At 35.6% G+C, this 15,761-nt stretch overlaps 1 protein-coding gene across 1 annotated transcript; it reads left to right on the forward strand.

The window, feature by feature from the left end:
• The first annotated feature begins 1,629 nt into the window (after positions 1 to 1,629).
• Positions 1,630 to 15,456, forward strand: LOC307120479 (uncharacterized protein). The gene is made up of 6 exons (XM_079807522.1): positions 1,630 to 1,784; positions 4,550 to 4,859; positions 6,227 to 6,508; positions 8,030 to 8,341; positions 13,826 to 13,942; positions 14,981 to 15,456. The coding sequence occupies exons 3-6, from the start codon at positions 6,250 to 6,252 to the stop codon at positions 15,043 to 15,045; spliced, it is 753 nt and encodes a 250-aa protein (XP_079663648.1). The 5' UTR covers positions 1,630 to 1,784; positions 4,550 to 4,859; positions 6,227 to 6,249; the 3' UTR covers positions 15,046 to 15,456.
• The last annotated feature ends 305 nt before the right edge of the window (positions 15,457 to 15,761 follow it).

Below are 15,761 nucleotides of genomic sequence, written 5' to 3' on the forward strand. Positions count from 1 at the left end.
TTAAAGCTCAAATCTGTGGTTTATTTATAAAGAGATCGCCTATTTGAAAATGTTATCTGGCGTTTTCGGAGTTGTGAGATCCAGACGATCAGTGCACTCAGCGCTCGATAACCCCGGCGAGAGCAGCCTTACCTCGGCTAGTCCTTCTGACGTCTGCTGCTGGCTCTGATGTCTCTGTAGTGGTTAAACATGAGATATAATTCATTGTGTGTTGATCTAACGGCTGATCTTTGGTCTCATGAATCTATAATTTGTTCCCTGACAAATAATTTTGGCTGAGGGCAAAGTGAAGTTTCATTACTTTATATTTTTAGGATTTTTAACTTTACAGAGTTGTAGCCTACTAGTGCTGACTTTGTATGTTTGACTGAATTGTTTGCTTTATTTGTTGTATAGCTTCTTATACCTTTACTTATACTTTTAAAATGGCTATTATTAATCACACATAAACTGACATTTAACAAAAAGAGACTGGGTTGTGTTTTATGTCATATTAATCATATGCACACTTATTGCCTGATCCACATAATAATATTTTTTGGGGTAGACCGAGTACAGTTGGTACAGGAGTACATTTGAGACACCTCAAATAACTTGCGTGCTCAACAAGTTTGATCTGAGATATTTGCTTCGCACATGCATATTAGCGCCCTCTTCGATTGTGGGAAATTTGAAGTAGGCCTACGTGTGCTTCTCCAGTTCGAAGATATCGGTAAAAAAAAAATTCTAAGGTAAATTTTTCATTTAACAACCTCCCTTCCACATTGAATAGCTTGTCATACATGACTTTTAAAGTTAACTTACATTTTCGTAAACCTTAATCTGTGCTCTGAAAACTGGCATATTGCATGACTGTGTGTCACAATGTTTAGTTTAGACATTTAGTTGCACAATGTTTACTGTTATTATGTTTAAATGTTATTTTTGTGCATTTGATTGTTTGCAATTGTTCAATGTGCTTACTGTCACTCAACCCAACTGTTAACCTAGCCTACTATTCAAATGACACACTGAAATTAAATATAGTATCTCTGTTTACCATTACTGTTCAATGTTTTACTAATTACTTTTAGCTTAACAAATAATCAAAGAAAATACTGAATGGAAATAAAAACTGTTGAATTCTCATTTTAAAGGTATTTTACAAATTCAATTAATTGGTTAGGCAGCTTTACAGCATCTGGACAGCATACAGGTCTACCCCTTATGCGTTGCCTGAATAATGTTTAAGATATTTTTTTATTGAAAAAAGAGGCAGAGACTGGTGTTTTATGACATAGGCCTATTTCGTGTTATTGTGCCTTTATGTTTTTTTTTATGAAAAAAGAGGCAGAGACTGGTGTTTTATGACATATTTCGTTTTATTGTAGCCTAAAATATAGCTACATATAGAGATAACCGGAGTGAGAGCGAGATGAGAGACGCTATCAAGAACGATGCTGTTCCATTGGCAGAATTACCGGATTGTGTCCTCCCGTCCTCGGGAGTTCGTTCTCCTGAGTCGAACTTGGCAAGTTTGAACTACCAAGTACGCAAGCAAGTCACAAGTTTTCGTAGGCTACTTGGTATTGCGAAACGGCCTAGGGTTACTCCTTTGAAAAAGTAGGCTATGACTCACAGAAATAACGTGACCTGGACAGTTTGAGTCCATCCATTTTTTATGGTCTATGCATATCCATCATCAACAGTCTCCGGAATCACTCTCATTCAGTTTGATGCGATCAGAAGCGGCATCAGTATGAGGAGCTTTTCTTTCTTTCTTTGGGCTTTATTGCTCGTGGACGGTGAGGCGCATTCATTTCCATTTATTCAAAACTTTCGGTTTCAATATAAACCTGAAACAGAAAATGCGCATGTTGTTGTCACATAATTTGCCTGTACCATTGTTTCTTAACAAACTGTTATTACTTTTCTACAAATTGACGTAATGAATATGATAAATCAGTGTGAAAGTGACAAGACCATTATAACGGTATTTTGGGGGGGAAGTTTGTTCGTGCGTGTGTTTGTTTGGTAGTGAACAGAAGAGGGCGCCAACCTGTAAAAACACTATTTTTATTTATTTATTGTGAATAATAATAATACCCTTATAATAATAATAATAATAATAATATTAATAATAATATAAAATATAAAATAATAATGATAATAATGATAATAATAATAATAATAATAATAATAATAATAATAATAATAATAATAATAATAATAATAATCTTAGGCCTACTGGCTACTGTTTGAGGGGAATACAAAATAAAAAGCACAAGTAAATCTCTTTGGGCATAAAAGTCTCTCTCCGTGTCTCTTTTCTGTTGGTCGGAAGGGTGCGGCTCAGAATCGACCAACAGTGATGCATTAAAGAGATAGTTCACCCAAAAATGAAAATTCTGTCATCATTTACTCACCCTCAAGTTGTTCCAAACCTGTATGGGTTTTGTTTCTTTGTTCTGCTGAACACAAAAGAAGATATTTTGAAGAATGTTTGTAACCAATCAGATAGAGCAACCATTGACTACCATAGTAAGGAAAAAAATACTATGGTAGTCAATGGTTGTTCTATCTGCTTGGTTACAAACATTCTTCATAATATCTTCCTTTGTGTTCAGCAGAACAAAGAAACCCATACAGATTTGGAACAACTTGAGGGTGAGTAAATGACGACAGAATTTTCATTTTTGGGTGAACTATCCCTTTAATAACTTACCATCATTTATTCAGTCAGATGTCCCTGAAACCTATATTATTATGGGTTACTTAAAAACGTTACCAGAAATAGAAAAGGCTTGTATATCTTCATCAGGCTCTGATTGCTATTTGGTATTTGCCACTAAAGTAAAATGAGCGCAGATGTTGATGGCTGTTTCATAAAATAAGATTAGAATACAAGCCAGGCTGGTTAGTCAGACTTATTGTCGGTGGATTGTGTTTCATAAAGCAAACTTAAAATAGTTAACTCAGTTAACTTATGGGAAACTACTGGAAAAATACAAGTACTTGAAAAAACAAAAACTAATATTTTAGCAAAAATATATATTATTATTATTTTAATATACTTTATAATGTCTTTCAATTCAAACACATTTAACACAATTATACAACTGGACATTTCCTTTTAAATACATGTCTTTTTTAAATTATTATTTCTTATTTTTCCTTCAACTTTCTTTTCCTTTTTTTCTTTTGTGATAATACACACCACCCAGGCCCGTCGCAAGGGGGGTGTGAGGCCCCCCTGGGGGGTTGCTATAGTAATGAACTATTTGTTGTTTGTGTTGTGAATACTTAATAAAAAAAACTTGCATCACTTTGTATATTCAATTTAATAGCATTAGGTTAAAGGGTTAGTTCACCCAAAAATGAAAATTCTGTCATGAATTACTTACCCTTATGTCGTTCGACACACGTAAGACCGTTCATCTTCAGAACACAAATGAAGATATTTTAGTTGAAATCCGATGGCTCAGAATGCACAATGCACTTTACACTCTCAAGACCCATAAAAGGTACTAAAGACGTTTTTACAAAGTCCATCTCACTACAGTGGTTCTACAATAACTTTATGGAGCGACGAGAATAGTTTTTGTGTGCAAAAAAACCCTAAATAACGACTTATATCATGATGACCGATTTCAAAACACGGCATCAAGAAGCTTCAAAGCGTTATGAATCAGTGAGTCGATTCAGCGGTTTGGATCGCCAAAGTCACGTGTTTTCAGCAGTTTGGGGGTTTACACGCGATCCGAATCATGATTCGACTCGCTGATTCATAACGCTTCGAAGCTTCATGATGCTGTGTTTTGAAATCGGTCATCACTATATAAGTCGTTATTTAGGGTTTTTTTGCACACAAAAACTATTCTTGTCGCTTCATAAAGTTATTGTAGAACCACTGTAGTAAGATGGACTTTGTAACGACGTCGAGAGTGTAAAGTGCATCGTGTCAATGGAGGCCTTTCTGAGCCATCGGAATTCAACTAAAATATCTTAATTTGTGTTCCGAAAATGAACGGGTGTCGAACGACATAAGAGTACATAAGTAATGACAGAATTTTCATTTTTGGGTGAACTAACCCTTTAAAGAAGTTAACTGTGTTATTGATTTGCATTTTTGATGCAATTAAATAATGTTTTAAATTATGAATTGATCAAACGCATTTGCAAAACGGTCTGAATCCACTCACAGAATCATCATGTAAGAGAGTTCAGGAGGCTCACACAAAGGGCACTGGAAGGGGGCAGCCGCCATGGCATTTTGGTAGGGATGTCCTTGTTCCCCGAAAGAGGGAACGGAGATGCCACATCCTGTCGCCAAGTCCTCTGTACCCCGTTGGGGTGCCAGGTCACCGACTCGGCTCCTCAGCAAAAAACATATCTAAAAAACTAAGTAACATCATTCACAGCACAGTGACACAGACTTAGTTCTGGATTCTCCATCTGTCTGTTTCAGCCACAGAGAGGACTTCAGTACAATAATGGGGGAAAAGACTTTTGCTGCACTGCAAAATGCAGGATTGATAAAAAAATATATATTTTTTTTTTCCCCCACCAGGTGTGTTTGGTGTTGAAAAAGCTGAAGTGTCAGTGTCAGTGATTCTGTCACTCTAAACCCTTCTACTGAAATACCAGAAGATGATTCAGTTGAGTGGTGGTTTGGTGATGAACCTATAGCTCAAATTAATAAAGCAGCTGACATATTCTCTACATCTGATGGTGCCAATGTGGGATTCAGAGACAGACTGAAGCTGGACACACAGACTGGATCTCTGACCATCACAAACATCATAACCACACTGGACTCTATAAACTACAGATCAGCAGCAGAATTGAGACATCCAGAATATTCAGTGTCACTGTTCGCGGTGAGTAACTCAAGTCTTAGAATAACTGGATTAAAATCTACATTCATTTTCTGAGAACTAGAGTTATTTTCACAACTTTAAAAAGAAGAAACAAGAGCCATATAAATGACCATATAAAGTTTTTATTGTGTGAAATTACTGTTTTGTTAAATCTAATCATGTCTCTAATTAACATTACTTTCTTTTTTTTCTTTTTTCCTTAATCCATATATGAAGGGGGTGCAACAGCAACAAAACTCACGAAGATTAGAGTTATTGTTATAGGGAGACAATGCTTATTAATATTTAATGCAGTGTGAGACACATTGATTAAGACTGATGATGGATGAAGCTTCACGATGAAATAGATTTTATCAATTTTCTGAACTGCAGATTCTGAGCTCCCTACAGATGTTGTGAATCTCTTTTGAATCTGTATTTGAAGAGATTAATCTAAAATGCATTTGCATAATTTGATTTAAGTTTTTCAATGTAAAAAAATTACTATATAGGAGCTGTCAATTTAAAAAACACTTCTGATAGAAATAAAAATAATGAAATAAAGAAATTTCATTACAAATTTCATTACAAATCAGCATAGCTATTGGAGTGATTTTAACTGAAAAATGACAGTCCCATGCGCTAGTTATCACTGTAAATTGCAATTTCGAGAGTGAATCACGCGTATGTAAACGTCACTTCCAAAACTTTGCAGCGTGTAATTGATCGTCGTTGATCGCAGCATGACAAACAATTGTTTTATTCAATGGATTATAGCTATAGCCTGGAAAGCACGAAAGAGCGCTCACTTTACAATCACAATTACAGCTTATCACTCATCTCACTTCACAATCTCACAGTATCAACAGAGGGTACTCTGCTTGTGATCAAACATTAATTGGTCGACCCCCGGTTGAACACCCATGTATTTATGTATTTATTTATGTATTATTTTGGCAGCTTTGGAATTCCATACTTTTCTAGGTAAAGGTCACAAACCGAAATTGGATCAATCAGTTGTGAGCAAAGTGGCAAATATCTGGTGCATTAAAACACTTCCCCTGTATCTCTCACACCAAATTAAAGCATTTTACAATTTTAATTATTATTTGAAAAAAAAATATTTAATTCAGTTATTACAGTGAGATATTTTCTTTTAACTGTCCTCACATGGACAACCAGAACTAAACAGATCTTCATAATGGCTGTCAAATAAACAAGAGTGTACCTTTTGTTAAAATGATCAAATGTGTTGAAGCTGTAAAATTGGGTGCCATCATCAGCCATCTATAGATTTTGAAAGAGAGATTTTCAGTGTGCATCTAGACCTGTATACTTACAGCATTTCAACTGTTTCTGTTTGTTCTCCTCATGTGTTTGTTGTTAAGATTATGTGGAGTCAGTGTCAGTGATGGAGGGAGATTCTGTCACTCTACACACTGGTGTTACTGATATACAGAGAGATGATCAGATACTGTGGAAGTTTGGAGATGAAGTCATCCGCACTGATCGCTTAAACGGCCCTGTTGATGCAAGATGGGAAAACATTCATCTGAATGACCAAACTGGAGAACTCACCATCAGTAACATCCGAATCGATCAGTCTGGAGATTATGAAGTCAACACCAGCAGTTTGATCTTACACAGGAAATTCCACATTAATATTAGTGGTGAGTAGCTCAAACATTTTATGATGTGATAAGATTCTGTTAGATTCTAGAATTATAATATTTAGACCATGTGATCACAATGAATGGTCTAGATCAGGGGTCTCCAAACTCGGTCCTGGAGGGCCACTGTCCTGCAGAGTTTAGTTCCAGCCCCAAATAAACACACCTGAACCAGTTAATCAGTGTCTTACTAGGCCCAAGTAAGACACTGATTAGTTGGTTCAGGTGTTTTAATTGGGGTTGGAGCTAAACTCTGCAGGACAGTGGCCCTCCAGGACCGAGTTTGGAGACCCCTGGTCTAGATGCTCAAATTAACACTAAATTGAATATTAAAGATTCATTCATTTAATTTAATAAATTCAAACTGGGGCAAATTTCCTTTTGTGTATCAGGTGCCAATTATTGAAATTAATTCATTAAAATGTTTTCTTCTTTTTATGAAAATATATTTTGTATAATTTTTTTTAATTGCAAGGCTTTTAGTTCCACCCTAACAAGGAGAGCCTGTTACAATTGTACCCTTGACCGGGATGACCCTAGGTTGTTCCCAATTATTTAAAGAAATGTATTCCTTTTGTTGGTAAATGGTTTTAAAAGAGAAAAATACATCTTATTATAAGTAGTCTGACATAAAGTTTTATTATTATTTCTTTTTAAAAACAAGTAGTGATGTGATATTGTTCATCAAAGTCAGTGGATGCATTCCAAATATCATAAATCACGTCCGCAGAGGGCCGCATGTGAGTCGTTCCTGATAATACGGTTTATTAATTGAGCCTATATATAAAATATAATTGTTTATTAATGTATGTATTATGTTTGGCATTACAGATAGAAACTCTGTTGACCCTTATGGTTGTGTGTCAAGGTTGGTGTTGTTTTTTTAACAATACATACCATTATTTTGTTCATATGCCAAGTGAAGAAGCCTTATAATTTTTCATGCTCCATTCTATTCATGCTTCTCAGTCTATTTATACTCCATAATTCATGCTATTTGTAAGAAGTGCATTCAACAAGTTTTATGTGTGAAGTGTGTTCAAGATGCAGAGGAAATATTTGAGTACTTTTACACCTAGAGGGTCACATGATGGCTAAAGCTCATGTTTACTCACATGTGCACAGTGAACAAATCTTTGGCTCTTTTGACCCATTTCTGTTACACTAGTGGCACTGATTAGTGACCCATGTTTAGCAGACACTCCACCTTATATTTAACGAGTGGACATTATAACCTAAATATGTCTTGCTTCAAACTGGTGTTTATCATATTATATTAATTAAATTTCATAATCGTAAACACATTGGTTTGTAGCACAAATAGTTTTACTGTTTACTGCACTTTGTTGTTATTCTTAGTTATTTATATAGCAGAAAATGAATCAGAAGTTCACACACTTTCACAGAATTTTTTTTTCTTCCGGATTGCAAAATACAGTGGGTACTCAGTTGCATGTGTTCATCAAAATTATTTACAGTGTTATGAGAGGTTAATCTAAAAACTGTTTCGGTTTTCTCCAGAAATGGTGCCAGTGATGGAGGGAGATTCTCTCTCTCTTCACATTGATTTCAAAATAAAGAAAGATGATCAGATTCAGTGGATGTTTGGACCTAAAAGGACCTGTATAGCTGAAATCAACAGAGCAGTCAATAACATCTCATTATATGAAGATGCTCTTGATGGGAGATTCAGAGACAGACTGGAGCTGGACGAGAAGAATGGATCTCTGACCATCACAAACACCACAAACACAGACTCTGGACTTTACACAGCAAAGATCACCAGCAGCTACAGAAAGCCCAAATTCATAAGATTACTTGTTGCTGTCAGTCGTGAGTATATTTTGTTTGTTTTATTTTTATGTTATGTGATAATGAAGCTGTTCGAAATCTTAGAAGCGAAGACCAGGGGCCTCATTTATAAAACTTTGCGTAGGATTTGCGTCAGAATTGGCGTACGGATGAAACATAGGACGTGCGTACGCACAGAAATATTCGGATTTATAAAACCGTGCGCACGCACGTCCTACGCAGATTTCCCTTAATAAATCACAATCAATTCTAAATGTAGCGTAGCTTTTGCGGCTTCATGTCACGCCCATAGTTGCCTATAAATAGTCCGCGAAACGCCCCCAAGTTAATATTCATCGATTGCGAAATCATGGCAAACACAGAGAGGAAATCATGGCAAACACATTTGCCACATTTGAAAACTAAAAAAACGTAACGTCACTCAATGTGAAGTAGAAGTTATCGTTGGCGAGGTGGAAAAGATGAGAAAAATGTTGTTTTGGAGGGCACAGTGTGGGCATTAGGCTACTAATGCCAAAAAGGCACTTGAGTGGCAAAAGGTTGCAGACGCCGTAAATGCTGTAGCCTCACAACCTCGGACCGTGGCCGAAATAAAAAAGAAATGGTCGGACATCAAAGTCGAGGCAAAAAAGCGTCTAGCGCACCATCGCCTGAGTGTGTCCTCGTTTGCCAGCAAGTCTTCTTGCTGTCTGAAGCAGGGCCGTGCAGAGAGTTCGTCAGGGGCAGGGGCTCAAATGTAAAAAAGGGGCAATATGTAAATATAATATATATATATATATATATATATATATATATATACCCTGTTCGGGCGAACCAGCCTCTTACTGCATTTCGTTGCCTTGTACCTGTACTTGTGTAATGACAATAAAGTTTAATCTAATATAATACACATTATTTATATATATATATATATATATATATATATATATATATATATATATATATATATATATATATATATATATATATATATATATATATATATATATATATATATATATATATATATATATATATATATATATATCCTTATGCTCATCAAGCCTGCATTTATTTAATCAAAAATACAGAAAAAACAGTAGCCTAATATTGTGAAATATTATTACATTATGTTCTTTTTAACTTTTTATTAATCAAAGAATCTTGAAAATAGTATCACAGTTTCCATCATTGACATTAAATCCTCATATTAGAATGATTTCTGAATGATCATGTGACACTGAAGAGTGGAGTAATGATGCTGAAAATACAGCTGTGATCACAGGAATAAATTATATTTTAAATTATTTTAAAATAGAAAACCATTATTTTAATATATTTCGCAAAATTGCTGTTTTTTATTAAATAAATGCAGGCTTGATGAACATAAGAGACTTCTTTCATAATGCTGCATAATATTCAAAAATGGTAATAAGTCCTTTCATGTAACCATTTGGCCAGCCTACACTTAGCATAATAGGCCTGTAGGTGCCGGTGGCACTTGGGTTTTGTTAACTTTGATAGTTTCATGAAATAGTAAACGGTGTATCAATATAGGCTACATAAATACAAGTGAATTTAACACTACTTACCATTAATGCGACTTTTGCTGCTGAATGGTTTTGTGCAGGGATTTGTTTGTTGTCAGTTAAAATCCATTTTGTCAGTGATGCAATTTATAAAATGAGACAAACCGCAGGAAATTGTTCCACAAACGTTAGTTCGTCTGTCCATGTAATTTTCAACCGATTTATGAATAAGAACAGAAAATTATCGCTCCACTTCACATCGCCCAATGGAATTTGAACTTGCTTTGCCAGATCACGATTGGTTGGTGTATATACATGACAAACGGGCATTGGTGAATTGTGTAATACTTTAAAATATATAGCTAATATAAAGATTTGTAATTAAATCAACACATTAGCTCTGATTATGGATGAAAAAAAAAATATCGGTTTACTTTTTTCCCGCGAGGCCACACGCTCTATGAAAGGACCATATTTGGCTCGAGAGCCGTTTCCGAACAGTGGAAAATCAGCTGTCAATCAAAACGCACGCAACGCAACCCATAGCAACGCGTTATGGCAACGCCTCAACAGAAATTGTCCGACTTTTGAGCCGTTCGTTACTATTGTAAACATTGTCATGTTATAATAATCACATTTATTTAGTTTTATTGACCACGATATTATCATTGATATTTGTCTGAGAGGGGCACTTTTGATTCATTTTGAAAAAGGGCAGGGGCTCAAGCACCCAAAGCCCCCCCCTCTGCACGTGCCTGGTCTGGGGCACGTTCAACGCTCAAACCGGTGCGCAACGTTTTGCTACGGTTTCCGGTTGAACGTCATGTTTCCTGGAAACGGTGCGCACCGGTGTGCAACGGGTTTGAGATGCGTTTTTTCTCGTTTGGTGGGTGTGTCAAATATGTCAGTCCAATCAGAAGCAACATGTATATAAACCACGCGGTATTAAAGAGACAGCTCACACAATGGAAGTAAAGTTGTTTAATGTGTCCGCTGGTATTAGAAGACATGATTGTCGTAAGAGTTTTATAGTAGGCTAATATATATATATATATATATATATATATATATATATATATATATATATATATATATATATATATATATATATATATATATATATATATATATATATATATATATATAAATCAACATTATGATGTATTTATTTATATCTTTAGCTTAATTGCAAAGCAAGTTTATACCAAATTTCATATATGTAATTAAGTGCTTGACATAAAGTGAGAAAGAAAATACAAGCTATTAAAAAAGTAAGAACTAGAAATAAAATGATTTAAATTAGAATTGATTACCAGGAGATAAAAAAGTTAAATACATAGGATTGGGGTGTTGTCATTTATTCTGGACGGTAAGGGCAGTGATTGCATGTATTTTGCAGTATTAAACACGTATTTATATCGATTTTATCAGGCTCCGAAAATTCCTCAAAAAGAACACAAAGAATGGCCTTCTCGGCTGCCATAGTTACAACTCTTGCGTCAACAGAACAGAGGCTGCGTCCCAATTCGCCTACTTATACTACGTCCTAAAAGTATGTACTCTTTTTGTGAAGAAAAAGTACATACTTTTGAGTGTGTAGCAGAAGAGTATGCAAGCTTTGGGACATACTACTTCGTCATCTTTAACGGACTCTGTTACGTGCGTCCCGTCACCGTTTAAACTGCCCTGTCAATCATCGTCACAGTTCAAATCCTCCACTTTCAATTTAATTTCCTACCGTATCGGAGAGAAATGTAGTCGCTCGTTGATCTGCCTTTCGTGGGTCTTTAATGCAGAGACTCCTCTCATGTGTTTGCAAAGTTAATGGCCAAACGTATCATTACAAAAGTTCTCAATGCTGCTGAAGGAGAAATATAATGTGGATAACATTGAATAAATATCTTTTCATCAGGTTAAATACTGATAATTACTCACTCAAACCACTTTATCTAATCCTCTCCACTTAACCGTCAGACTCGCGTAACCGTCATGTTTGTAGTTTTTTAAACACTTTTTATCCGCGTTTGTAGTTCTAATCGAATCCTCGTCCATCTCGCAATGGGTTGTGGGCAATATCAGCCGTTAGAGTGCGCATCGATCTGCACTTCGGATTCTGACCGGAAATAGTAAACCATCCGGGAATCTTTGGAATACTTTTTTCAACATACTAAGATTTGGGACATACTAATTCTTTTTTCGAATACTATTTAGTACGGATAGTATGCGAATTGGGACGCAGCAAGGGTGTTCAACGCAGCACCGTTTCCGTTTAAAAAACGTTTTGCAACGTTTTGTCGGGGCTGAACGCAGCCCTGAAGATGCGTTCACTCCGACTCCTTCCATTTGCGACATCTTCTAAGAGCGCAATATCAGCCATTGTGCGTCATTATGCATTGTGATGGGGCATTTTATTTCCATCCATTTAATTGCATCTGACAAGCTACAGATGTCGGTTATAATCTACGTGGAAATAGGAAATAGGCTTTAGTTCAGTGCAAATGGAAAGTCTCGCAGCTTTCTGAATGGTTGAGACACGTTATTTTATCAAAAATAAAACAAACTAAAGGCATAGGCCTATGCATGAATACCATGATTCCGTAGCTGATGAAGACATTTTTACTATGAAAACAACTTTCCCCAGTGGACAATGAATACATCAATCTATCTATTTATCTATATATCTCCCTAATTATCTATCTATCTGTCTTGAATCTATAGCCTATCTGCTCCGCCAGACGGACACATTGACGAGAATATCAGTTTTGCACATTATTTCGTTCTGTTTACCATATTATTTATGAGGATGAATTGCATAACATGCCAATATTATTGCAGAACATATTTCACTTTTCTTTTTGCAAATATGGGTTAATTTGCATCTGTTGTAATTTTCGTTTGATTTTGTTTGTTTTACACTGCAGATCGATCAAACGGGTGTTCGTGTAGGCTGTTAATTGTACAATTAACAGCCTACACGAACACCCGTTTGATCGATTACGTAAGACTTGCTTTGTGAAGTCTTCTTGTTATTTATGAGAGGCAGTATTGCCATTTCTTTTACACAACGGTCTACAGTTTCACACACTTTCACGTGTTTCTTCCATCTGCCGACGGTGTCGCCATTTCTCATTTCACCCGTTTTTGTGCGTACGCCTGGGTCAGAGCTTGCGTGAAAGACCGCACATTTTCCCGTCAAGTTTGCTTTTTATAAATACCAATTATTGCGTAGAGAGCGGCGTACGCCTTCTTTTGTGCGTACGCAACGTTTATAAATGAGGCCCCAGGAGACTTGGTTCATTGTATCCTCAGCAGGATTCTTTATTGAGAACCCATGCTGTGATGCAGGGATATGTTGTTGTTGTATAAATTTTTAGGGGGCAGTCAGTAATTAGAAATGGAGACAAAGAACCTGGGTGACGACCTTAAACAAAGGTCTAATGCTAAATAAAGGTAAATGCTAAATAAAATTGTCTTCCCCTTAGTTTTTCATGAGATGTTATTTCAAGACGTAGGATCAGGAGATCTTAAACAGATTCTTAAATTTGTAATCCCACAAGGCGTAAAAAAGTGTTTGAAACTTGCACAAATATGCATAAAGGATATTAACATTTTTACAGAAAAAATTCATACAAAATCACCAGCTCTTAGCATAATTACATTTTCCTGTGAGATCAGGTTGGGCATTTTCTGCACCCCCTATTTGGTGCCTCTGTTTTTAGGATGTTATTAAAGGGATATTCCACCCCCCACCACCCCGCTCCAAAAGAAAATAACTCATCATTATATAGTGCCGATGTTTATAGTGTGTGTTATAGATCAGACACAAACACACACTAATGTCTGTCTTTATCATTACATGTTCAGATCTTCACTCAGGTTATATAGTGCTGATGTTTATAGTGTGTGTTATAGATCAGACACACACACACACACACACACACACACACACACACATACACACACACACACACACTAATGTCTGTCTTTATCATTACAGGTTCAGATCTGTCTCCAGGTGCTATAGCAGCAATAGTTATTGTTCCACTGCTGGTGTTTATAGTTGTTGTTGTGATTTACTATTGCTGCAAGATCTCTCAACTAAACAGACGTAGGGGTAAGTATCTCCCATAGTTCACATAATATGGAAATAGACCTGAGTGAAGTCTGAATATTGTTAAACAATAACAGATGAAGTGCAGATACTGATCTACTGTGACCTGCATCTGCATTTCCATTACCCTTCAAACAGGTCAAAAACACATCAACGTCTGAGAAACACTTCAACTTCGCAAAAATTCCCATATATCGCAAAAAAGTTTATACGCTCACATGCAGTGGTTTTTCAGGCAATTCAAATTGGAATATTTAGCAAAACTGCAATGGATACAGGTCGCATTTACAGGTCACCTGGTGCAAGTAAAATTTTATCATTCTTTAAAGATGACGTGGCATGTTTGGACAGAAGATGAGAGAGTTCTTTATTAAAAGACAAAAGAATTTACGGGAATTCTAAAAAAAGAAATGCCACGATTTATCAAGACCTTGAAGCAGATATGAGGGAGAAACACCCAGAAACACCTCATAGGTGGCCGCTCCCTTTGATTAAAAATAATGGCTAGTGCGGGGATAAATGTAAACCAACATCTGTTGCCATGATTTTTGGAAGGAAAACAATTCTGTTTTAGGCACAAAATACCGGTTAATGGAAACGGTGTCATTTCGCAATAGTTTTTTATCGAAATTTTAAAGGTAGTCACAACACATCTGAGATAAGTTTGAGGCACATTGTAGCAATTATAGACAATAATAAGAAGGCCTTCTGAAGTGAATCTTCATAAGTTTGTGTAAGAAAAATACCCATATTTAAAGTTTTCTGAAGTAAATTATCTAGCTTCCGGCGAATTGCCTTCCGTATTCAACTTACGGAAAAAGTCTACACTTTTTCCGTAAGTTGAATAGGCCTACGGAAGGCGATAGCAGAGCGCTGCCATTATAAAGCTTGGAAGAGTCAGGACATTTTTAATATAACTAATGACATATTACTTGAGGGTAAGTAAATCATGGGCTAATTTTCATTTTTGGGTGAACTAACCCTTTAAGACAGTTTCTTTTTCTGTTTTTAACTTCTGTGATTCTTTGTGTTTTCTCACAGATGTGGAAAAGAACGAAACAAACGATCCTTTGAAAACGGAGACTGCCAACAGTGAAGCTTTATAGTCACTGTAACAATAAACACATTAACAGTGTTAGAAGTCAAGCCATGTGTGCTTGTTTATGTGATGCTCTTGCACTGTTACATTTCACATTTTTGTTTAAATTCAATTATTCATGCTTAAATATGTTTAAAGGAACCAAGTAAGAATAGACAACACAATATTTAGTTTTTTCTGACATGTGAATGTCTTAAATGTAAAGTGACTGTTTTCATGAGGACTGAAGTGTTAAATGCTCTTAGCGTCGCTCTGATATTCTGTGTTCAAACATGAGTTATAGATGATTTACTGTCTGAACATTTCATTCATTCAGCTTTTGCTTTTTTATAATAAATATTTTAACATTAAACACATCACAGTTTTTTCTGTTCACATTGTGGATGAGTATTATGAAAATAAAAGCTTGTTTTGCCATAATTGTGTGTCATGTTTGTGTTCAAGTTAGATGCATATAATGGATTTAAAGATTTAACAGATTGATTTATATTAATTTAAAGCTTTATTTGATTATTGCACTTCAGACAAAATATTTTGTTGTGACCAAACGTAGATATTGTTATCATTCTAAACTAAAGGAATCCAAAAGCATGATTTAATTCAACAAATGTATATTTTATTTACAGTGTAAATGTCGATACAAAGATCAGTATGATTTGTAAAGAAACAGAATAACAGAGTTTGATCATTGTTCTGTAATGAAACATGTATAAACCACCTCCG

Source organism: Gobio gobio (assembly GCF_949357685.1).
Source record: "Gobio gobio genome assembly, chromosome: 24".
In the NCBI taxonomy this organism is placed as follows: Eukaryota; Metazoa; Chordata; class Actinopteri; order Cypriniformes; family Gobionidae; genus Gobio; species Gobio gobio.

Excerpts from the sequence above, each read along its gene's own strand:
- LOC307120479 (XM_079807522.1), top strand. The coding sequence starts at position 6,250 with ATGGAGGGAGATTCTGTCACTCTACACACTGGTGTTACTGATATACAG. Across the intron at positions 6,509-8,029 it reads ATTCCACATTAATATTAGTG|AAATGGTGCCAGTGATGGAG; the intron begins GTGAGTAGCTCA and ends GGTTTTCTCCAG. Across the intron at positions 13,943-14,980 it reads TCAACTAAACAGACGTAGGG|ATGTGGAAAAGAACGAAACA; the intron begins GTAAGTATCTCC and ends GTTTTCTCACAG.